The sequence below is a fragment of the Dipodomys merriami genome, unplaced genomic scaffold (assembly GCF_024711535.1).
Source record: "Dipodomys merriami isolate MVZ:Mamm:240054 unplaced genomic scaffold, mDipMer1.0.p SCAF_8, whole genome shotgun sequence".
Lineage (NCBI taxonomy): Eukaryota > Metazoa > Chordata > Mammalia > Rodentia > Heteromyidae > Dipodomys > Dipodomys merriami.
Genome location: NW_027206401.1, coordinates 12345217 through 12369537, shown reverse-complemented (window position 1 = coordinate 12369537; position 24321 = coordinate 12345217). Strand labels below are relative to the sequence as shown.

Genomic DNA, 24321 nt, shown 5'->3' with positions numbered 1-24321 from the left:
TTGCCCCAAATGAAAAAAAAAAAAAAAAAAAAAAAAGGGAGATTTTATTCTCTCATGGTTACAAATTTCAACAATGACCTGTAGGAGACTTTGAAAGGAATAGCTTGTTTGACCAAAATCAACACAATGTAAAGGCAGCTTGTTTTGTTTCATTTTTTTTAAAGCAATGCTAATGTGTATTACTCTAAGGGGAGTGAGAATTAAAATGTTTTTATTCTTTAGCAAGTAATTCAGACAAAAATAGTTCTGTTCATGCAAGATTACAGAGTCAAGAACAAATTCTTTTCACCAATGTTCCCAAGTCTATTTGCATACTGTGAAAGCTAGTTCAAATAACTAGGGAAAAAAGTTGTGCATTCCAGAGGAAATATCAATATTGGATATTGGAAACTAGATGTTGGAAGTCACAGAAAACATCAAATAATTATTTTATATTATTACTCTTATACAATAAACTAGTTCCCTGACTTTAAGATTCCCTTTGGTTTCCTAAATAAATGATAAGTGCAATTTCTCCCTGCTGCAAGAGGAAGAAATAACATCTGTTGAGTATTTACCAGGTGCCAGACAGGCACTGTGCCAAGTGCTTTATATACCTAATAGATTTAATTTTAAATGTGCATTTACATTAAATGTATTTCATTTTACAGCTCCTCTATGACTTAAAATCTCCATGTTACAAATAGGAGTATTAAGCCTTAGGGAACTTAACTGATAGTTGCAAGTTCACTCAAGTAAAGGACAGGTCTGGGATTTGAACCAGGTCCTTTGATTCTGGATGATACAGCTTTGTTCCCTCTGATTCCATGGCTACTGTTGTTTGGCCCCAGTCAGCTCTGTTAGTGCTTTCTTACCAAAGTCAGTAAGTAAGATTCCTGGGTTCCTTCTACTTTGTCTCTCACAGAATGAAGATTGTTTCTATTTGAACTCCACAGCACCTTCTTTGAGTCAGCCATTCTAGCAGTTTCTTCTCTAGATGGGTCAGCCATTCTAGCATCTTCTATATATAAGTGTTTAGGTTATGGCAGAGGGTTCAGGTTCCCTACCTCTTCTGATGCCAGGTGCATGATATGGAAAAAGGGGATGTCTCTTGGGAAAGGGACCAGATGGTATCTTTGCTTTAGATTTTCCAGGAGTCTCTTCCTTTCAGATCCTGTGGGCCCATAAAGTAAGTGTGTGTGTGTGTGTGTGTGTGTGTGTGTGTGTGTGTGTGTGTGTGTGTGTGTGTGTGTGTGCGTGTGATATTTGAGGGCCTCCAGGACCTATGGACTATCCCAAGTTGGTTAAGTGGGGTGGGATCTGGGGAAACTCCAGGTAGATTGGTGGCTTGCACTTACCTTTTTGGTTCACCCATGTATAAGAGGTTTAGAAGAACAAGACACTGTTTGATAGATCTGTATTCTGAAACTAGAAGCACTGAAAATCATTTTTGATTGTGTCTTTAGAGTCTCAGTAAGGTATCAGTGGCCCATGTTGTTTGGCCCATGTTGTTCTCGAAACCCTGAATGATCTATTGCCTGGGCCCTCCATGGATCCTGGAGTCAGCCCAACTTTCTAGTTTCCTTACCCCAAGGAGCTAACCAGAACAACTGAATCAACCTCCATGGTCTCAGGAATCTCTATGGTCAGGTATGCTACATCAGAATTGTCCTGTGTTGTGACGGTTGTGCAGAAATCTCCTGGCACAGATGATAGAGGTGTGGTCCCTGATTAAAATGAATCTGGATAAGAAACCTTTTTTTTTTTTAACATCTGAAAAATCTGATTTACCTGAGCTACAGAGTATATACATTTGTATTGTAGCTAGTGGTTTGCAAGCTTGCATAGCCATTAGAATCACTGGAGGAACTTAAGGAAATATACAGTGCCAGGGACATATCCTAGAATAATTAAATCAGAATAGCTAAGGCTGGAGCCTGGCACTGACATTTCTTAAAGCATTACCGTGAAGTGAGATGCACAGCCCAGGCTGTAGAGCCTAAGCAAGAAGATAGTGAGGCCAAAGAGGCCTTGCTCATCCCATGCTGCCATTACTGGGAATGCGGTCAGTGCTGCTTGGGAACACGTTAGATGGATGCCTGTTGTGTGCATGTATCATTCTGAGGATTCTTCATAGAAATGGAACATCTCAGGTGTTCCTTACAAGAAGCTGTGAGCTTCTTTAGCTTGTAAAGATGTGTATATGGAAAATTCTGAGGATGTCCAATGATGTAACCAGAGTTGTATGACATTTCTCGGAGCAATCTCTGCTACACGAACACACTTTAAGTTTGTGTCTGGGTTTTCATATTCACTGGATAGCCCATCTTGGTTCTGCCAACAGAGACCTAGGTTTAATGTGCTAAACAGACGATCTTAAGATTTGAAGTCACAAATCCTAGTCTTCTCTGGTGTCAGACTTCAAAAGAGGTTTTGGTGTTTTTGTTTTTGTTTTTTTAAAGTGTATCTTGAATAAAAGTAGTTTGCAAGATGATGGAAGTAGGGACACTGTGGTACCACAGGGGCATGGGAAGACCGGTGGTGCATGTAAGTTCTACTGTGTACAAATTATAACTCCCATGAGCTTGACTTCACATCTTTTCACATGTGCATATGACCTCTCATGTTCTTTGTGCAATCTTCTAAAATGGTCTAGGATCTTCTTGGCTTCTTTTGCTTTGCCCTTTAAATAATGAAAGGCAGGAAAGTATTTCTGATAAGCAGAGCAAGTTTATTTAAAGGTGAAAGGGAAACCATGTAGAAAGAATTAGCAGACTCCCCAAGTGGGGAGGGGATCCCCCTGTCATCCCAATAGGAGGGTATCCCTCATCCCCTGCCTATGGGAAGATGCATCTTTGGTTTGATTTGTTAAGTGATGGTCGCTCACTGCTGAAGTCCTTTTGATTGGATGTAAGTTTCTGTCTGAAGAATTTCTCCATTCCTGGGTGAAAGTAGGAGGACTTGACTTCTGCTTTTGTATCTGGTATGATACAGGACTCAGAGTCAGCCTCTCTGGGCAGGAACAAGAAAGGAGATATATATGTTTTGTTTTCCTCCATGTGGGCCGTTGTCCCAGTCATCTTCTATCCCTAACTGTCTAACTAGGTCTGACACCTATCTCTCATTTCCTGAGACATCTCCACCATGAAGGGCTGTGTGGATAAGGTGGTATGCATATTGTGTTATAATTCAGCTGATGCAAAATGTAGTCACAGCACCATAGCTGTTGGTATGGATGTGTAGTGTTAATAATGTATTATATATAGGCTATAGGACAAAGCAGTAGCAGTAACCCCAGGACCAGCGTGTGGTTTCCAATCAGAAACCTCCCTGCCTCCCAACTTGAGCAGCCTAATCACCTTAAATTCCTGGAAGAGGTAGAGCTCCATGACAGCACACTTGCACTTTCAGTCTCTCTCTCTCTCTCTCTCTCTCTCTCTCTCTCTCTCTCTCTCTCTCTCTCTCTCTCTCTCTCTCTCTCTCTCTCTCTCTCTCTCTCCCTCCCCCACCCCATTTGTTGGCAAATAGGGGACAGGTTGAACCCTCAGATTCAACCCATAGTAGGAGTAGAAAAATGGAGTCTGTGCCCTTTATTCTGCAACTTGACAACATACCACACACACACACACACACACACACACCCCACACACACACTCACACACACATTTTTTGTCAGTCATAGAGCTTCTTTCGCTCAAGGCTAGCACACTACCACTTAAGCCTCAGCACCACTTCCGGCTTTTTCTGTGTATGTGGTACTGAGGAAGCAAACCCAGGGCTTCATGCATGCTAGACAAATACTCTACCACTAAGCCACATTCCCAGCCTGTATTTTTTATTATCAAAGGAAGGCCTTGAGAGGAACAGGAGTCTGGCATCAGAACCCTAAAAGTACAGAGTACCTTTTAGAAAGAAAGGAAACCAGGTGCTCCTGTGGCCTCTGAGAGTGAGAACAGGCCTGAGCTCCAGCTGTGAGAGCAGGCTGTTGAGGGTGGAGGCATACAGATGCATGGTGGCGCAGGTGGTGTCAGGTGAGGGCTTGTCCTGTCCAGGCTCCTTGTCAGCCTTCGTCAGCTCCCTTTCTTTCTTTCTTTTTTTTTTTTTTTTTCCATTCACATCCAAAGGCCCTAAGAGCTTATGTGTGCTTTGTCCCTCAAGTTAATACTGAATCCTCTACCTGACAGGTCAGACCAGCTAGGGCTGCTTTGATGCCTGAGAATCTATTTAGGGTGGCTTCTTGTTGATAACAGTTCTTCCTTTGATCTCCTCAGCGAGCAAGTTACCCACTACACTTTCAAAAATTCCGGCAGTTTGGTTAGCCTTGCTCCCTGAAAGCATAAGATCTCAGGATGAAAAGCTGTACCAAAGTACCAATGAATCATACAGTTGTACCTTTAGAGAAGACTAGATTGCTGTTTTCTTTCCCAGAAACTATTGTCTCCTCTTTATAACCTTTCTTTCCCCTTCCGAGTCTCTGTTGACAGCGTGAGGTATTTGCAGCTTTTGGGGTCTGATGAATCACAGAGGCCTAAAGTAACCTGCTGGGGGTGATGATGGACCCAGGGTTCCTATGTGCAGAATGACACAGTGAACATGGCTGACTCGCTTCTCGGTCAGGGCATTTGATGTTTTTTTTCTTATTTTTGGTAGGAGGGCTTGAGAAAGCTCTTTTTTTAAAGTAATATTTTTATTATCTTTCGTTGTACAAAGGCGTTATCATTTAATCTGTCAGTTTATAAGTATGTCTTGATTGATATCACCCCTTTTATCAATCTCTCCCATCCCTCCCTTCAATTCTCCTAGTTTCAAAGATGACATCTGATTTATACGAGTCTTATATAATGAAAGGAAGGAGGGAAGAAGGGGAAAAATAAGGAAATAATTCATTATCATAAAATAATTTTGTGTTTTATGGATCAAGGAAGTACCAACAGTAATTAACCTTTGGGGGTTTGAGTTCTGTGGTTATTTTTTGGCTGTGTGGCCTGACAGAGTGATGCTTAACTTATGCTACCTTCAGGGCTTCTGGTGAGGAGTAGATAAACTTTCTAAGTGCCTGGCAAAGAAATGGTCAACACTCAATAAAGGTTAATATACTGTTCAGTGGTAAAGATAGGAATTTCACTTCTAGGTCTTTCTATAGGGTAGTAAGTACTCTGTGAGTGGTGATTAAATATATATTAAATACATAGAAAGTTTGAAAACTGATATGACAGCATAGTCCTAACCATTTTCTTTCAGGTATTAGGAATCTTCATTATACTTGTCAGCACTTTCTGATTTTAAAGTAATGTTCAGTAATGGAAAGAAATAATGCAAGCACAACAGTTAGTACCTTGAACAAATGTCTTGGGTATTGAGAGCCATTTATGCCTGTTATTCTAGTTTTTAGGAAGTAAAGATAGGAAGATCACAGTCTGGAGCCAGAATCAGTCAAAAGTACAAGACTCTATCTGAAAATTAAACTAAAGCCAAAAGGGCTAGGGTTATGCATGAGGTCCTGAGTTCAATCCCCAGCATTGATATATGTGTGTGTGTGTGTGTGTGTGTGTGTGTGTGTGTGTGTGTGTGTATATATATATATATATACACATATATGCATATATACATATATACATATATATGCTTATGCATACACATGTGAATATTCATGAAATGTATGAATATGTATAAAAATTATAACCATTTTGCCGTGATTACTGTTTTCTTAGTTTCAGTATTTCCCACATGTAAAACTTAACATATTTATATGCTGAGCCAAAGGGATGCTAAATATCTCAGATCTACAAGCTGTGTTAGTTTCATTCATTAGTAAAAGTAGTTTCCCACCCTGAGTTAAGTGCTATGTATTACATTATTTACTCCCACACCACATCTGTGAGCTTATACCACCATTATCTTCATTTACTCAAAAAAGAGATGCTGAGAAGATAAGAAAATTACTCAATGTCATGCTGATTGCTAAGGTGTCATTGAATTAGGGGGGAAATGATGAAGACTGCTGGGCGATTTTTTTCTTTTCTAAGATTTCCGTTCCCTTGTAAAACTGTTGCTAATTATTTCGTCAAGGAGTAAGTAAGGCTAATACACAAGTAATATTTCATTGCTTTAAAAATCATTGCAAAAGGGGCTGGGAAGGTGGCTCAGTGGTAGAGCGCTTGCCTTGCATGCTCGAGGCCCTGGGTTCGATTCCTCAGCCCCACATAAGCAAAAAGAAAAAAGCTGGAAGTGGCACTGTGGCTCAAGTGGTAGAGCGTTAGCCTTGAGCTGAAGAGCTGAGGGACAGCGCCCAGACCCAGAGTTCAGGCCCCACGACCGGACCCCAAAAACAAAAAAATCATTGCAAAAAAATCATGGCAAAGACTTCTGATATAGACAGTGAACTAAATATTTCAATCATTAACCAATTACAAAGTATCTTAAGCTTTTTCAGTTTCTGTTCTAGGAATTCTAGCCAAGTCCAAGCTAGAAAAGTCCTAAAGTCCTATTCCCAAGCAGCTCATAAGCTGAATGTATAGACAAACAGATGTGTCCAGAGAGGGCCTGTTCAAGGAAGTGACAATTGAGCCTGAATGGAATAGGTGGGGAAGAATTTGTCTAGAAGAGGAAAGAGCCATTCCAAAGGCCATCGCTTGGTTGACCATAGATTGGTGTGTTCCAGGCAGAGAGGAGGCTGTTGTGACTAGTGGTGGTAGGAAGCAGGAATGGGGTCATGGGGGACCTTACAGATCCTAGGAATGGACTTAGAGACATCAATTTCAAACAGAACACTAATGTAATCTAATCAATAAGGTTAAAAATCTCTCTTTGCTTATTTTATGAATACAGAAGTATAGTATAGGGAATCTCCTGGTTGGACCAGGGGGGTGGTGAGCCATAGTTAAATTTAAGTTATAATTTGAAGGTTAAGCCAACAAGACTTGAGGTTGGTAAGTGTGAGGTTGGGCAAAGAGATGGAACATGGGCGACTCTTGGGCTTTGGCCTGAAATAAAAGGGACATGCTTGGGGAAAGAGATACATTGTGCAGTGCAGAGGTGACAGTAATGGGGAGGAATGGACCTGACCTGTGAAGTCTGAAATGTCTTCAGATACCCAAGCTGAGGAGCTAAAGCATTCGGGGTCCCCGGTCTGGAATTCGAGGTAGTGATCAAGCATTTAAATTGTTTCCTATTGGGAAGTACATTTTTAAAAAAGGAATTTGGGATATTGTGGCAAGTTTTAGTATTCTAGAAATGTTGTGTGGTTGGAGCTCTCCTTGGCCCTTGAGTTGAAGCCTAGAGAACATGCTGGAATGTGTTTGGGGAAGGCATATCCTTTGGTGGGCAGATGAGCACTCACTGGGCGCATTGCTGTAGAATATTACTAAGTGGTTCTCTAGACATAGGTAACTATAGTCGTGTTCATGCATATCCTTTTTATAAAGTCTGACCTACAGTCCTACTTATGTGCATTCCCAGCAGAGTTCAACGCAGTCACTAGGCTCTGACAAATTAGTTATCACACTCACATTTAAAAGATTCCATCATCTAGCCCAATCATAAGCCTGACAGGTGTTATTGTTGTGTCTCATACATTAAAATTGGACCCTTATTATCCTTTTGTTACGAGCAAATGGTCAATTAGAATACAATCCCTGTGGATATCAGGTAGGTTATAAATCAGAAGGCTACAACAGAAAGGGATGGATGCTGACTCAGTGTGGAAAATCCTATTAAGTGAACCCCACATAATTATCACACTTGGATATACTTCCCTAATTGAACTGTCCCTGGCTTAAACTGCTCCCTTTTGTATTCCAATTTCTTAAGTTACTTTGACTTTATTAAAAGCACTTTCGTCTATTCAAACTCAGACATTTCTTATATTCCATAATCTGTTAACCTCTGTAAGTATCCTTGGGTTTCCAGTATTAGCTACATTTTGTTCCACTAGTAAGTCTTGCCTTCTTTACTTTTCTGGTACAAACAATTTCTCTAGACTCAGAAGAGTTCCCTTCTCTTGGATAAACTGCCTTCTTGGCTTCCCCAAGTGGCCCATTGTCTCCAGCTGGTGCACCTGCATGCCTGGTCTCCATGAAAGATGAGATGGCGAAATGTGGGTAGGATTTTCAGATAAGCAAATGTCCAACCCTGGAAAAACCAGTCTCTCCTTTTTGTGGTGGAACAGCGTGGGACTCTGGGAAACTACTGGATTTCTCTAGACACCTCTGTTTTTTCCTTTGGAAAATGGAGACTGCTCTAACCCACCTCTGATATCTGAATCAGATAAAGGAACAGCTTTAAAACACTTAGCAAAGTACCTGAGTGCTTTAAAAAGAACAAATAATACTCTCTAGAGTAAGGAAGCAGTAACCTTGCCCTCTGCGAACTCAGCCAGCAGGGAGCTAGCTATTGGTGAAGCTAATCAAGCTAGACTGGGAGAAGGAAGAGAATTGCCAACTTCAAGGCAGACTGGAGAAAGAGCATAGACTTCTCAAACTGTGATGGTGCTGGTTAGAAATGCACATATTTAGAGCTACTGCATCAGGACTCTGGGAGTAGAGCCAGGCAAGGGGTGTTTTAACAAGCCCTATAGCTAATTTTAATAACCACTAAAGTTTAAGACCCTGTGTTCCAAGGTCAACTTCACAGGTATTGGATGTTCATGCTTCTTTGTGTGTGTGGGGGGCATGTACACACATACATGTGTATATATACATATATAAATAAATAAAATTTATAACTATTGAAACCGTGAAGTAAGCATGTAATGTCAGCAAAAGCTGGTCACACTGGTAATAAGGGACCTATTTTTTGGGAGGGGGGTACAGTTGTCTAAATATTTTGTGCCAAATTCATTTGGGGCTTGAACAATTAACTCATTGACTTTTTCTCCTTTCTCCCCCCTAGGGAATTCTACTTACTTGGATGACCATGGACCACCTCCTAGTAAGGTAAGGTCTTGCCTTATGGCATGAATCTCCCTTTCCTTTCTCAGTACTCACAGTCTTTGACTCTAGAAGCTCCTGAGCCTCCAGTAACCACCCCCCCTGCCCCCAGCCTATACATACAACTCTCAACTCTCCTAGCCCTGAAGTGTTCACAAGATAATAATGGATGGCAGATGTCAAAGGGCTCTTAGACCTCTAATGAAACATAGAATGGCATAGCCAAAGTGACAATGGTGGGAGAGCCATTACTTAATTGGTGGCTGCAGCTGCCAAAGCATACCACAGACTCACTTCAGACCTATGTCAGCCCACCTGTATTGCTTTCTCTTCCACCTTAGCTTCAGTGCTAGTGCAGAATGTGGGGTCCACAGCTCTGCCATCCATTCCTTTGGGTATGGAGACCACACTCACTCCATCCCATTCTTCCCAGCCTGCTTGGGTTGAATGCTCCACCCAGACAACAACCCTGCAGCTCATTCTGATGCACACTGAAGTTTAAGATCTGGTGGTCCAAGGCTGCCCTAGCTTGGCCCTTGTGCCCACTTTCTTATGACCAGTAAGGGCAGAATAGCCCATGAGTGTACTTTCCCTACCATTCTCTACTTTCTTGAGCTCCCTGAAAACCAAATGCCAAATCTGTGAAAAATGAGAAAGGTGGGACACATGCTCATTGTGTATGGTATGAGAAAATATGTAACGCAATGGATTGACTCTCTTTTATTATAAAATTAGGTCCTTTGTACTTTGTTTTGGCATAGTATTTTTTTTCCTTGTTGGAAGTGATGTTGATACTTAATCCTTGGGAGAGGGGGATGTACTTGGCAAAATTACAAGCTGGCAACCCTCTGTTTCAGATCTACTTTAAGAATTTTCTTTCTGGCTTGTGAAAGCCCAGATCCTCTAGTAGTTGGTTATCTTAGTGTTTGACCACTGGAAATGAGGTCTACTGACTGCACTTGTAAGATAAGCCTGGTGAGAATGGCGAGATGATAATCAGCTTCAGCATGAGAAGCTTTGGGGACAATCATGCCCCTGCGTTACACTTTGGAAGTGGATATTTCTGAGACAGACACTGGCAGTGACACTTTTTTAGGTGTATGACCCTGGATGAGGTAGCTTTAATATTTTGAGCCTCCATTTTTCCTGCACAGAGGGGAACTAAAAATACTGTCTATGGCTTGGGATGTTAGAAAGGATTGGACTGACAGATGACTACTCGTAAGTTCGCAGTGGCCTGTGTGTACTCAGCTGGGTGGCATTAGGGTTAGTGGTGAATTGTAGTGTAGGGTTGATGAAAATTCCTGAGTGGACCTACAGCTCGATACACTGCAGGCTTATTGAGTGCCCGTGATGCTACAGTCACTAGAAATCCCACTAAGAAATAAGAACAATAAAAATAGCTTCTCTCCTAGAGGAAGAAAAGAGTCCAGAAGTTTATGGGCCATTTGAAAGTCAGGGCCATATCTAAGTCGATCTTCACATCCTTGCTTTAAGCCTTTGTTTTTCATCTCCCCTCCACCCCAATCCTGGGGCTTGAATGTAAGCCCTTGTTCGTGCTAGTCAGGTACCCCACCACCATGCCCCAACCCTTCCTATTTCTTACTTTTCAAATAGGATCTTGAGTTTATAGCTGGGCTGGCCTAAACTGTGATTTTCTTATTTATAGTTCCTGTAGTTTATAGTCACTGAGATGACAGTCATGTACCACCATACCCAGCCTTCATGACTGAGATGGAGTTTATTATTTGTTCATTTATTTTGCTGGGGCTAACCTTGAACTATGATCCTCCCAATCTCTATTCTTAAGCAGCTAAGATTACAGGCATAAGCCGCTATGCTCAGTCACATACTTTAGCCTTAGTGTATTGAGGTATATCATGACCTGTTCAAGCTCTTTCCTTTAGGCACAGACTCTCAATGTTAAACTTGCCTCAGAACCACACTGAACACACCCCAGAACACCTGATTCAATAGATCTGGGTGGGACCATAGAATCTGAATCCCCGACAAGCTTCTGGGTAATGCTGATGCTATAGGCCTGCAGGCCACATTGGAGAACAGCTGTCCTGAAGGCTAGAAGAGAAAGAAAACCATTTCCCTAAACTCTTTTTGTGTCATTTTCCCTGTGAATAGCCTAGCGAGAGTGACACGGCTCATTTCATAAAGGTTACTTATTAATATAAGATGACTCACCCTCATTAAGTTTTCTTGCAGTGCAAAAACTATTTCCTTTGGCCAGTAACTTCCTATGAGGGAAAATTAGAGGCAGGGGGGAGGATAATGGTGTGGATGGCTGCTGGATTTTCTCATTACTAGCTGCTCTCTTCTCCCACATAGAGGTCGGGAAAGTCTTCCCTACCCCTTCCCTTCCCTGATATTGAAAGAAGGTCCACTCTATCTGAGTGCCCATCAGTTTGGCATAGGATATTACTTTGGGTTACAGATTTGCTCAAAAGGGTTTACCTGGTAAGAAAGCAAAGGCCACTTGGATATGAAATTCCCCTTTTGAAGCTATCTTAGGCTATCAGCCTGCTAGATCTAGACTAGCCATCTTGCCTGCCTTTCTGCCAAGATGCTAGGTGTCTGGACCAGGTGTGTGATGAGAGCTTTGCTCCCAAAGGTCTTTCTCCTCAGCTGGGCATTTTCTATTGCCCCTGTAATCTCTACTCTGCAGCTCTCCTATTCCCATCCCCAGCTGATACTCCCTGTGAGTCACAGTTTATAGTCCATTATTTTGGGCCACTTTCAGGGTAAATCCAGTTTTACAAACTCTTGTTCAAGTTTGAATGGTGCATATCATCTCTTTAAGCCAGTAGATGTCTTCTCTAATACAAATTCTTTCCCTATAGCTGTCTGTTCATTATCTATGAGTGGAATAGCAAACCCACTCTTGATTTTTAAAGCAAAAACCATGGTAAGAAAATAAAAAGAGGGTAAAAGCAAACATTGGTAGATGAAATCTAATTTCATCCTTGTCTCTAAGTCCTGGCAGGGTAGAATTGAATCCCAGAAGTGATGTGCTCAGACTTCCAGATAAAAGTTGTTGGAGCGTGCCCTGGACACTTAAGTATACAGATTGGCTTATCCAAGCCATGGTGGCATTCAGAGGCTAAGAACTCACACATGGGCCTCTGGAGAGAGCCCAGCCTGGCAGGGGAAAGCAAGCTCTAGGCCAGACCCATATTTTTTTCATATTTGTTTAGCACTCAGAAATAACTTTCTGCTGCCAAGGCTGAAAGAACTGTGATCTAGATAAAATAAGCGTTCTAAACCCTGAAAATATACTGAGGTTACTTACAGCGAGTTCTCGTTTTTATTAAAAGTTAAATTCTGCAAGTTTCACATTCCTGGAGTAATAGCTGTGTGTGTGGGCAATGGGGTGTGTTACACAGCGCACCCTAAGCCTACGTCCTCTTTCTCTCCAGTGTTTTCATTTTTTTGAAAAAGCCTCTGAATTTTACTTGCTTTTGAAATTGATTTCAACCTCATAGGCTACCTAGGTTTTTGAGAAGCCATTATTGAAAGTGGGGCCTGTTTTCTTCCAACGATCACTTCTTTGAAAACACTTTTTTTTTTTTTTACTCCCACTATGCACTTAAAGGTTGGAGTCCTGCTATCAAACAACGTGTAGACCTCCAGTGAATGCAATGGGAAGATAGTTGTTTTTTTTTTTTTAAATACAAAATAGCATGCGAAATAACAAATACAATGTAATAGCACTTTTTGTCAAATGATATGCCTATGTGTACATTTGTAACGAGAAATTCTGGAAGGTAAAGTAAGTCTTTTCTCAGGGTTGTTGGATATCAGGAGATGTTTACCCTTAACATGAAAGTAATGCCTGCTTAATCAGAAAATTGCAGGGGTGGGGCAATCTCCTGGTATAGGAGAAGATAAAGTTGAGTTTTTAAAGGCAGCTTACTTGGTTTCCTACTTCAGCTTTGGTGTACCTGGGATGTGATTATTATCCCCAGCCATTCTGGGGATAATAAATGGATACAGCTATCATTTCCTCTGTGTTGGCTTCCTAAATCTGATAAGTAAGGAGAGCTGTTCTAAGCCACTCAAGGATAATGAAAACACTATCCATAGCTGATAGATAGCTTTTCCCACGTGCCAAGCAACTATACTAAGCACTGTGCATGGAAATTTTTACTCTCTGTGCATCCTTGTGAAAGAGCAAGTGGTTTTTAAATCTTTCTTTTACAGCTGAGGGACCTGGATCTTCTGGTGGCTGAGTCATTTGCCTAAGGTCACACACTAAGTATTGAACTTGAGATTCCAGCCCAATGCTGTGTAGCTTCTGGGACCGTGCTTTTAAGCATTTCAAGATAACAAACAGGCAGAAATACCAAAAAATAATTACCTGACTTGTAGAGTTTCATACTTGTAAATAAGAACTTGATATATTGATTAGGACACACACATATTTGGCCTCAGTTGTCCAGAAAAACACACTCATCGCCATTTACCATTTGGGTCCAATGAGGATTTCTAGCTTTAAATAAATTCTTTTATCTCCAAATTCTGTTTTGTTGTTGTTCTTATTGTTGTTGTTTTCCGGTCATCTTTGTAGACATACCTAACTTTAGCAGTTTTTCTATTTAAAAACTACATGGAAAATAAATCTAGTGTCCACACATCTCAAAAGGTGGAAGAATACTGTCCCATATTCATTTAGCAAAGCAAGGCAGACAAATCCTTGTCACAAAATGTCAGTTCATAAGGTAAAGCCTTGGCATGACAATTGATCTAGGTGTCACCATGTGAAGATTCGCAGCTCAAGGTTTTACATCCATGATCAAGTTCATCCTCTTCCTCTCCCTCCCTCTCTCCCTCTCCTCTTCCCTGTCCCTCTCTTTCTCTTCTTGCCCATCAGATAAGTTTTCTTCTCTTTGTCACTTGAATTGGGAATGGCAAGAAAATAAACACTCCATTCAATGTAAGTAAAAACAAACTACAAAAGGGCCTTGGCTGTAGTTCATTGGAAGAGAAATTGCCTGTCATGCATGAGGCCCTGGGTTTGAAACCAAGCCTGGGGTGGGGTGGGGGTGGGGGAACAGCAGAAGGAAAACCGGTAAGATAAAGATAGCGAGCGTTTCCTGCCTTCATTTCTTGATTATTTTTCATCTTCTGGAAAGATAAATGATGCAATAATTTGGGTAGCGCAATAAAAAATTTGAAGAGTGTTGTAAAGTAGCAGTTTATTTCAGTAATCAATCATTTTCATAGGCTTAAATTATTTAGCACCATAAAAGGATCATGTAGATATTTAGATCTAAATTAGTTGAAATAAAAAATTAAAAAAAAATCTCATTCTTAGTTACACTGGGTTGTTTGGCAACATATTTGGTAACATCTTTCAAGTTGTTTGGTAACATATTTGGCTAGTTTCTGTTGTATCAGATGACATGAATAGAAGATTCTGATCACCAGTGACCATCCTATGGGATGGTTGTATCTTAATGTTCTGTCACTCTTCCATTTTCCTACTATTTCAGTCTTTTAAAAATGTTAGAGAATAACTGGCACATAATGAATGGGTACTTATTCCCTGGGTAATGAAATAGCACTGTGTTAAAAATAGAAAAAATAAAACCATTAAGCTCTTACAATGGCTCTTAGATTTTTTTTTCACAGAGGTTTAGTTGCCCTGTATGGTATTGCAAGGTAGGAATTTATTCTCTTCATTTCAAAAAAGTATATTTTTTGTTGCTCTTTAGGAAAGATCTGAGTAAGTAAAATTATGAAATATGAATTCATAAACTAATTAGAACCATTCAAAAAGATATAAAATGGGGCCTAGTGGATCCTGACTGTATACTGAAGGCTAAGATATGTTGCTAATGTCTACCTTTACATACAAATGCACTTTTTAATATAAAATAATACCTACTATCTCTGAATATAAAGTAAGATGCTAGGTAGTACTAACATTTAAAATTTATCTTAAAATGACTGTATTAGAAGACTATGTGAGGAGACCCTTTCATCTCAGCTACTAAGCAGGAAGTAATTGGTAGGATCAAGATTCAAGGCCCGGGGCTGGGAAGGTGGCTCAGGGATAGAGTGCTTGCCTGGCTCAAGTGGTAGAGTGCTAGCCTTGAGCTGAAGAGCTGAGGGACAGTGCCCAGGCCCAGAGTTCAGGCCCCACAACTGGACCCCCCCAAAAAAAAGATTCAAGGCCAACCCCAGGCAAAAACTTTAGTAAGACCCCCCCCCCCCATCTCTCAATCAAAAAACTGAGTGGTGGTTGTGTGTACCTATGGTCTCAGCTGCTCAGGACACCACGAGTAGGAGGATTGAGATCTGAAGTTGTCCCAGGGAAAGAATGTAATGGCTCATTTGAAATATAAGTAAACTGAACAGGACTCAATAAGTGGCTCAATTAGTAGAACACCTCCCTGGAAATGTGAGGCCCTGAATTGAAACCCCAATACTGGCAAAAAGAAAGAGAAAAAGAAAATAGGGCTCATTCGAAGGCTTACAATTCAGTACTATCAATCTGTAAATGAATGAAAAGTGACAGCATTAAGGTAATATTTCTTTTTTAATATATATTTTTATTGTAAAGATACTATACAGAGGGGTTACAGTTACATGAGTAAGGTAGTGAGTACATTTCCTGTATTTCTACGGCACCTAACCATGTATGGCAGTGAATGGTTGCTGGGTAATTCTTACTCCTTTCTATCCGTTCCCTAGAAACTAATTTCCCTTTAGCAATTGATGGTTGGGTGCCTGCTTTGTCCAAGGGACCAGAAAGACACAGAAAGTTGAAGATAACTTCCTTTAACTGATAGAATAATAGTTAAATTATCAGTTTATCGCCTAGTTGCTTCATAAAGTTGAATGGAGTCAAGACTCAGAGTACATGGTTTATTTCCTGCTTGGTTACTTCCTCAGTCTACATGACTCAGTGCAGATAACTGTTCATTTGGTTAAAAACATTTCTGTGCACTAGGCTGTGTTGGACCTTACTAGGTGCTGAGGCCGTAAGGCTGCAGAAGACAAGATCTTTCCCTTGGGGAGTTTAAAGTCAAGGGTAGGGGATAGGCTGGCAAACAGGACCCTCCAGTGCCCTAGGCAGGCTGCCAGGCGCTGAAATAAGGATGAATACAGGCAAACCCTGGAAGTCCACCTAATGTCTATTCAGGGAGAGTCCTGAAGGCCAAGCATGAGGAACTAACCAGGGCAGAGTCTAGAAAGGAGGAGAGAGGGATGGATAATCCTTACTGCTGGGGTTGATGAGCTGTAGATGGGAGATAAAAGATCAGAACTATTTTTGAGAAGCTTAACTTTACCAGAAAAAAGAAAAGGAGATACTAGTAAATGACGACCATGTTCATGTGGTGATTGCTGAGCAGGAAAAATTCTGGAAACTAGAGAGGAATGGTTATGCACATGGGCACCTTTGAATATTTTGCTCCACCGAAATTGTGCCCTCCTCCCACAAAGTTATGTTAAACCTACCCTCAGAGCCTGTGAATATAATCTGCTTGGGAAAGAGGCTGTTAGCTCACAGAATAAAGTTAAGATGGGGCCATATTGGAATAGGGTGGGCCCTAAATGCAGTATCTCACAGACAGACAGACAGATAGACAGACAGACAGACAGACAGGCACACACACACACACACACACACACACACACACACACACACACACACACACACACACACACACACACACACACACACACACACACACACACACACACACACACACACACACACACGCCCATTGGACACAAGGGCTTAAACACACAAAGAGAATGCTCTTATGTTGCCATAAAAATCCAGGCTGATTTGCCACCATTGGAGCCTAGATTGAAGGCTGGAGTAGGTGCTCTTTGTCAAGAAGTAGCAAAACCCATGCACTTCTTGATTCAGACTTCTGTATCCTGCATACATAAGAGCATACATTTTTATTGGGTGAAGCCATTCAATTTGTGGTAGTTCGTTATAGCATCCCTAGGGAAAGCTGTACATGTGATTATGTTTGTTGTCTTCAGTTGCCATGACAGCATTGATTGTCAAGTCCACTTGGCAGATGTGGTTTGATTTAATAAAAATAACGAGACCATCCTTAGAAGCCTTTCACTGGGATAATGTAAGTGCTTTTCCTTTTGTTTGTTTTTTCAACATTCAATGCTCTTTTCCTATCCCCCCCCTTTTTTTTAACTTTTCCTCATACTTTTTCTGTCTATAGCTGTATAATTATCCCCAGCATTCTCTCCAGTTTCTTCTATTTGAAATTCATTTCTGCTGTTTATATCATTACTTTATATACAGAGAAAGCATTGCATCATATTTTTGTCTGAAAAGGACTTCAGTGACCATTGGCTTAAGAGAAACACAATGAACAGTAACTAAGCCCATTGCCTTTTGCCAACTAAGTCTTGCTTTCTAAAAAAGGCTTGTCAGCCTAACATTTAACAAACATAATCCCAAATCACCAAGAACTATTGCATTTTGCTTCAGTTTTGTTAATTTCCCTTTCAATAACTCCTTTAAATTTGATGACTTCATTAAAAGGTTTTTAAAAAATATTCTGTAGGAAAGAAACAAGGGTTTTCAATTCTTGGTTTGCATCTAAAGAGGAAAACCTAGGTATCTCTTTATCAGACTGGCTCAATTACTTATGGAAGGCACCGAGAGACAATTACTTTCATGTTGCAGGGCCAAGCATCAGCCAACTGGAGGCTTCTCCATACAGCCATCCCTTTTCCTGAGGGCAGGATTACTGGATTTTATACTCACATAGTCGGCTTTGATCGGAACCATTTGTTACTTGGAAGAGTAGGGCTCAGATTCAAGAGAATAATGATTTTCTTATTTCTAGTTCTCCAAATCTTCAAAGGTATTATTTTTGCAAGGATATGGATGTAGCCCTCCATCTTCTCTGTGAGTACCTGAACAAAAACAAAAACAAATAAACCCCTGACCCGGAATTGGGTCGTATAGGACCCTCCCTGTCTAGCAGCATCCTGAGGCCCTGGCTGCTGACGGGGAGCACTCCTGGTCTCCTAGCTTCTCAGTCTACCATAAATAACATCCGAGGTCCACTTGTGATGTACGTGTCTTGTGAAACACAAACAACTGGCATTCTCAAGAAATGAATGATACCTTCTTATTTTACCTAAGGCCAAACAATGAAAATTAACCTTACGATTATTTTTAAAATTACAAAATTTGACACACCTGAGTTATTTGTAAGACTAAAAAAATGCCCACCTGATGTGCTTAATGCGCCAACCCCGTAGATGTAAGATATTACCATGTTAACTCTCTAGAATATCTACACTATCCTGACTTGGATATTCATTCTTGGTGCCTAGGGAGAGGAGGAGCTTGGAGATTGGAGTCAGACCTCAGCTCAAGTCCTGGCTATGTGAATAGTTACTCTAGTTGCTAGTACAATAAGTGCTATCTCTTTGAGTTGCCATTTTCTGTTCCTACATGAGGATAGTGATTACCCTTCTCCATCCCCAGTGAGATAGCACTTAGCTGCCATCAGTGCATCCTTAGTACTATTAGGGCCTCCTGTATAAAGCCATTTTCAGATTCTGATAGCTCAACTTACTGTAACTTGGAGTGAATCTTGCTGCTAACCCTCGTACCTCTGCCTTATTTTCTTTGGATCTTTCAAAGCAATTGGCATGCTAGTTGGCATATAGCAGCCAATCTCTTAACTTGTAAGAGAGTTTGAATACCATGGTTTTTGTACCTTTTTTTCCCTTCATTTGAGCTAGTACAGCACAAAATACTGCCTACAATCCTTTGTCATTTTGTTTTTCCTTAGGCATTTATTATCCCCTGTGTCCAAACTTGATTTTATCCAAAGTTTTACCCAAACCACATATACACACATATACACACACACATTCTACAAAAGTATAGCTGCTTTTCATTTTATGGAAGAATTGATTCTACTTGGTTTGTACTTAATGACTCATGATAAATATACTAGGTTTAGAGAAAGAGTGAACTAGCAAGACAGGATGAAGCTGGGAGTTAGGAATCAGTTTTGGTCTGATGACCATGACCTTGAAGGAGTCCTGATGAGCATGAATGACCTTGGCCGAGGTCATCCTTGCTCTCTTTCACTCTTGATCATTGCAAATAATGGGGAAAAGAATGACTTGAATATTTTATTCTTTTTTTTAATACTAAAAATTTCAAAGTAGCCAGACACTGGTGGCAAATGCCTATAATCCTAGCTACTCAGGAGACTGAGATCTGAGGATCAGACTCTTATCTCAAATTAACCACTAGCAAACTGGAGGTAGAGCTATGGTGGCTCCAAGTGGTCAAGTGCTAGCCTTGAGCAAAAGTGCAAAAGAACTCAGAGACAGTGCATGAGCCTTGAATTCAAGCCTCACAACCAAAAAAATAAAATTTCAAAGTAGTTGCACAAGGAGTTTCACATCATCATGTCAGTTTGTGAATATACAATGCATCTCATTTTTAAAAAATTATAAGAGCTAAGAGTCCAAAGTATGCTGCTCCAAACTTGGTGATGATAGCTGAGAAAGGAAGGTGATCTGTGAGAGGGGACGCAGATGGCCTACAATCCAGAGTTCCTTTCTTCCCCAAGGTCAAAGGCTTCCTGCTCCACCCCTCCTTCACACTCCTCCTGGCTCTTAAACATGGAAGTACTTTGCCCCACTAAAGCTGCCTCCTGAGATTTCAGCTTTCAATGGTGATCTGCATCCAAGTGTCTAAATTTAGCAAATTTATGAGCACGTAATGTGTCCCCTCTTTCCAAGGGAAGACATAATAAATCCACTTCTTCCTCAACAAACGTTAAGTGCTTTTAAACATATCTCCTACATTACTTTTTATTCATTTTTTAAAAATTCTGCAAAGCCACAAGTTTTCAAATACATGGTTTATGTAATCACTCTAATTATCTTCCCCACCCCATTCCCAAAGGGATGCTTACCATCGTGATATTCTCCAAATCTTCCCAAACTAGCCCCAGTCATGATCAGGGGCTTGACTGGTTGTCAGAGTTCGGCTGCCTTGAACAAAAACACAGAAGGAACAGAAACCTGGAGCTCTAAACGAAGCATGACAGTTTAAAATGGCACACTGTTGTTGAAAAGTATATTTAATTAAGAAATTGCTTCAGTAAATTAAGAGAAATCCATGCCACCATTCCTGGGCAGAGTGACAGTTACCTTGGAGTTTTCCAGATTGTAGCAACTTAATCCTCTTTGGAGCTCCCACGACAACTACCTAATGTTTCTTTTCTTGGTGGCTTTATTTCTTTCTTCCTTGACTTTAAGATAATTCTTTTAATTTGGGATGTATGGAATATTATAGAGTTAGAGGAAAAAAAATAACCAATATTGACCTGGCAGGAGAAACTAAGTAGAACAAATTTTAGCATATTTATAGCATATTAAGAATACTGAAGCATTTGGTATCATTTGTTTTAACTATTTTGCCAATCCCTTTAAACCTGATGAAAATTATGCATGCTATCATGCCCAGATGCTAAAGAATTAAATGACTCCTGATTTGTCGGGAAAAACAGTGGCATCTACATACCTTGGATATTACTTCCCACTCTTCTGAAGTTGTAACTTCAACTCTTCAACTCATTTCCTTTGTGTAGACCCTCACGTCCCTGGATATCCTACCAGAGTTGCCAGTTCCTGATTTGACACAGCTTTAGGCAAGGTTTGTTGCCATCTTCCACAGAATAGAAAGATTAGCTCTTTCACTGCTGCACACTCCCCACCACTGAACCCAGGCACGCTGCTCATGCCCCAGCCCCCTAAGCTGTGTGGACATTATTGGGCTAACCTACAATCCAGTGTTTTTATTGTTGAGTCTTAAGTCAGACACAGAAGGATCTAGAAGATGGTGAATATGTTTTCTTCCCTGCTCAGCTTTGTCTTTTCTTTATAACAAGCCATTGTCTTGCTATTTCCATACGTTTCTATGATCTCCAATTTACCCATAAACTCTTGTTTAACTTCGTGCCTCTGTGCACATTAGGAGCTGAGTCACTGCCGTTGCTCACTGGACTTTCTCACTTCCTCCCGTCGGGACCAGTTTCTTTCTCACTCATGCAACTGTGTCCCTTGCGAACTGTGATTTATCTACATCTGAGACACCATACACCGTTTTAGCCAACAAAGACCAAAAGAGGTATAATTGAAGTGGAGAATGTTCAAGAAAGAATTAGAATTCTTGTGGAAGGTAGAAGACTAAATTGATTACCATTTTTATCTGTAAAGATAAAATGATCAAAGAAAATAATATCAGAATGAGTATGTTTGAGGTAAACATAGCCCTCTTCAGCAAGTCTTTGAATACATCTCCAGTCCCAAATTAAATACGCTCAGTGCGCCTCAAATCTTAAGCATGTCAAAGATAAAAGCTGTTCTACTTCTTATGGGATAATAAATCGCTGGACTTCATTTGTGCAAGTGACAGTGCGGGCCAGAACCTATAAATCAGTCCCCATAAAAGTGACTGCATAGCCATCAGTGACAAATCCACAATGGATTAGGTAGAGAACATGGGTATTTGGAGGGATAGTCTAATGTCACAGAGTTAATACTCTTAAATCTAACAGGATCAGGGCTGGGGTACTGGTGGCTCAGACTAATCCTAGCTACTGAGGAGCCTGAAATCTGAGGATAGCAGTTCAAAGCCAGCCCAGGCAGAAAATTCTGTGAGACTCTCATCTACAATTAACCACCAGAAAACCAGAATTGGAGCTATGGCTCAAGTGCTAGAGCACTAGCCTTGAGCCAAAGAGCTCAGGGACAGTACCCCGGCCCTGAGATCAAGCCCCCCTACTGACCAAAAACCAAAACAAAACATAACCCATAGGATCATTTAAAATTTTACCCGTAATAGAAAATATGACCATTCTGTTTACTCAATACATTTAGTAATTATCAGTATAATTATTAATTACTGAGTATCATTATTGGCTCTTGCTTACAGTTTAGTAATTATTAATGCTTTTAATTGCCCAGTTCTGCAGGCTTTGTTTAAATCCTGCACCTTCTGAGCTAGAAGCTGAATCATGTGATCTAGGAGTATGAAGATTCTGATGCAGCCTGTCTCCCACTAATAATTGTTGCTAGTGAATTTGGTGGTACTGGGAATTGAGCCCAAGGTCATCCACGTGCTAATCTAATGTCTTACCTCTGTGCTACATTCCCACCTCCTTACTGATTTTGACTTAGCAAAGCCAACTACTGTTTCTGAGGTTTCCGTATTTATAAAATGGGAAGTAGTTATTTTCCTGTATTCATCCTACTCACACTGTTTTATGAAAAAGAAGAAAACAACCAATGTCTGTGGAAATGGTTGGGGAGCACTAAGGTGTTGGCTCTGTCATTGGATGGGTGAAGGTGGGGATGCATGCCTCTTTTCCAAACCTCTGAGTCCTCTTTTTCTTTCAAAGTCCCTGAGGATAGATACACTGTGAAAATGAACTCAGTGAAGCCACTACTCTGACTCTGTGGTGCTCAGGCTTACAGAACTCATTGGCTCCTAAAGTCCAAAACTTAATGAAAGGCACATGGAGTGGCTTCCCTCACAAGTCTTTTCCAACTTCTTCTGACCTTGTGCTTTCTCTTGTTTGCTTGTTTTTTTGTTTTGTTTTTTTTGTTGTTGTTGTTTTGCAGTTTTGTGGGTTTTGTTTGGTCAGTTGCAGGTTTTGAACTCAGTGCCTGAGTGTTGTCCTTGAGTTCTTTTGCTCAGAGATAGTGTTCTACCACTCTGAGTCACAGCACCACTTCTGGTTTTCTGGTGATCAATTGGAGGTAAGAACTTCACAGACTTTCCTGCCTGAGCTGGCTTTGAACCACGGAACTCAGTCTCCTGAGTAGCTAGGATTATAGGCATGAGCCACCAGCTCTTTTTGACCTTGAGCTTTAACTTAGTTCTAGCTCCAATAGTGAGAGAGTACAGGAAGGGAATAGTAGCTTTTTTTTCCCAAAAGCCCAGGGCATCTAGAAACCATTTAGACTTTGTCACATCTAGGCTCTCCCTTTGTCTCCAGTAAATGGAAATTAGAAACCATTTACTAATGGCATTAGCTATATAGGACTAAGAGAAATATGGTAATGGTCAGGCAAGAGTGGGAGACAGCTAAGGACAAATGAGCTGTACTTTGAGTGTGGTTTTCCCAGCTATTGTAGCTACCTTGAGGAATAAGATGACCTTAGGGTTCCTCCTTCTTGGAAACTGTAACTTTGAGCTCCTGTTACTGATCAGAATATGCAAAAATTGCAAAGGCACTAAAAAGATCACTTAAGATCTTACAATAATCTCTTATAACAGTCGCTGGCATACATCATTATATATCACAATTACCTGTATGTGAATATTTTTATTTTTCAAACTATGTTCCGTAGAGGACATGGGACACGTTTTAAGCAACTCTTTGTGGATTAACAGTTACATGCTTACTGTCCTCTGGCAGTCAGAGGATATCCAAAATGAGTGTTGAGTGTCAACTCACCATGCATGGCTAGTTAGAAGGATTGTGGAGGCCACTGATCCCCAGAGGTATCTGGAGAGACCTATACATTCCAGTGTCAATTACATTTCTCCTTGACTCTCCCCGCCCCCTTCTTGTTTTTTGTTCATCTTGAACTCTGGGCCTGGGCCCTGTCCCTGAGCTTCTTTGTGCTCAAGGCTAGAGCTCCACCACTTGAACCACAGCACCACTTCTGGCTTTTTTCCGAGTTGTTTATTGGAGATAATCATCTCGTGGGTTTTTCTGCCCAGGCTGGCTTTGAATCGTGATCCTCAGATCTCAGCCTCCTGAGTAACTGGAATTATAGGCATGTGCCAGGGGTACCCGGCTTCTCTCCCCGCTTCCATCCTCATGCCTCTTCTGTTACTCCCTTTCTCCTCAAAACCTGGTGCCTCTTTTCCCCTGGCTACAAAGAATTTTGCCACTGAGGTGATGGCTCAAGTCATTCTAAGCAATGTACAAACTTGAATTTATGAGAATTTCAGGTCCTTTGATTTAGAATGTGGTTCTGCTGTACAATTTAACTACGTCTTGAATAAACCTATCAGACTAGACAGAAATAAAACTGTCTACTTCCTAGACAGGGTATACGGGTTACCTGGTAGACGTTTGTTTGATTTCAGTGTGCACTGAGAAACACAATGGTCACCCAGGACAGATTTTCTCAGAATGACACAATAGTATCCCAGGACAGATTTTTTTCTTAGCATGATTTCAATGGTAGTATAATAGTGACAGCTCAGCTTCCGAGCTTTAGGGATCTTTGGTTTAAGCTTCTGCCTCTTGCTGTGTGAGTTGGTGACGATTTCTGAATACCCATTATTCTCAGTTTCCTTCTGCGAGTAATAGAGACAAAGGATGCTACATGATAGAGTTGTTGAGAGGATTAATGGAAA

At 40.8% G+C, this 24321-nt stretch overlaps 1 protein-coding gene across 1 annotated transcript in view; it reads left to right on the top strand.

The window, feature by feature from the left end:
- The window catches only part of Ust (uronyl 2-sulfotransferase), a 264792-nt gene that overhangs the window by 94853 nt on the left and 145618 nt on the right, over positions 1–24321 (top strand). Inside the window, exon 2 of the mRNA XM_070010871.1 lies at positions 8869–8912. Within this exon, the coding sequence (XP_069866972.1) occupies positions 8869–8912 (44 nt within the window). The remainder of the gene's footprint in view (positions 1–8868; positions 8913–24321) is intronic.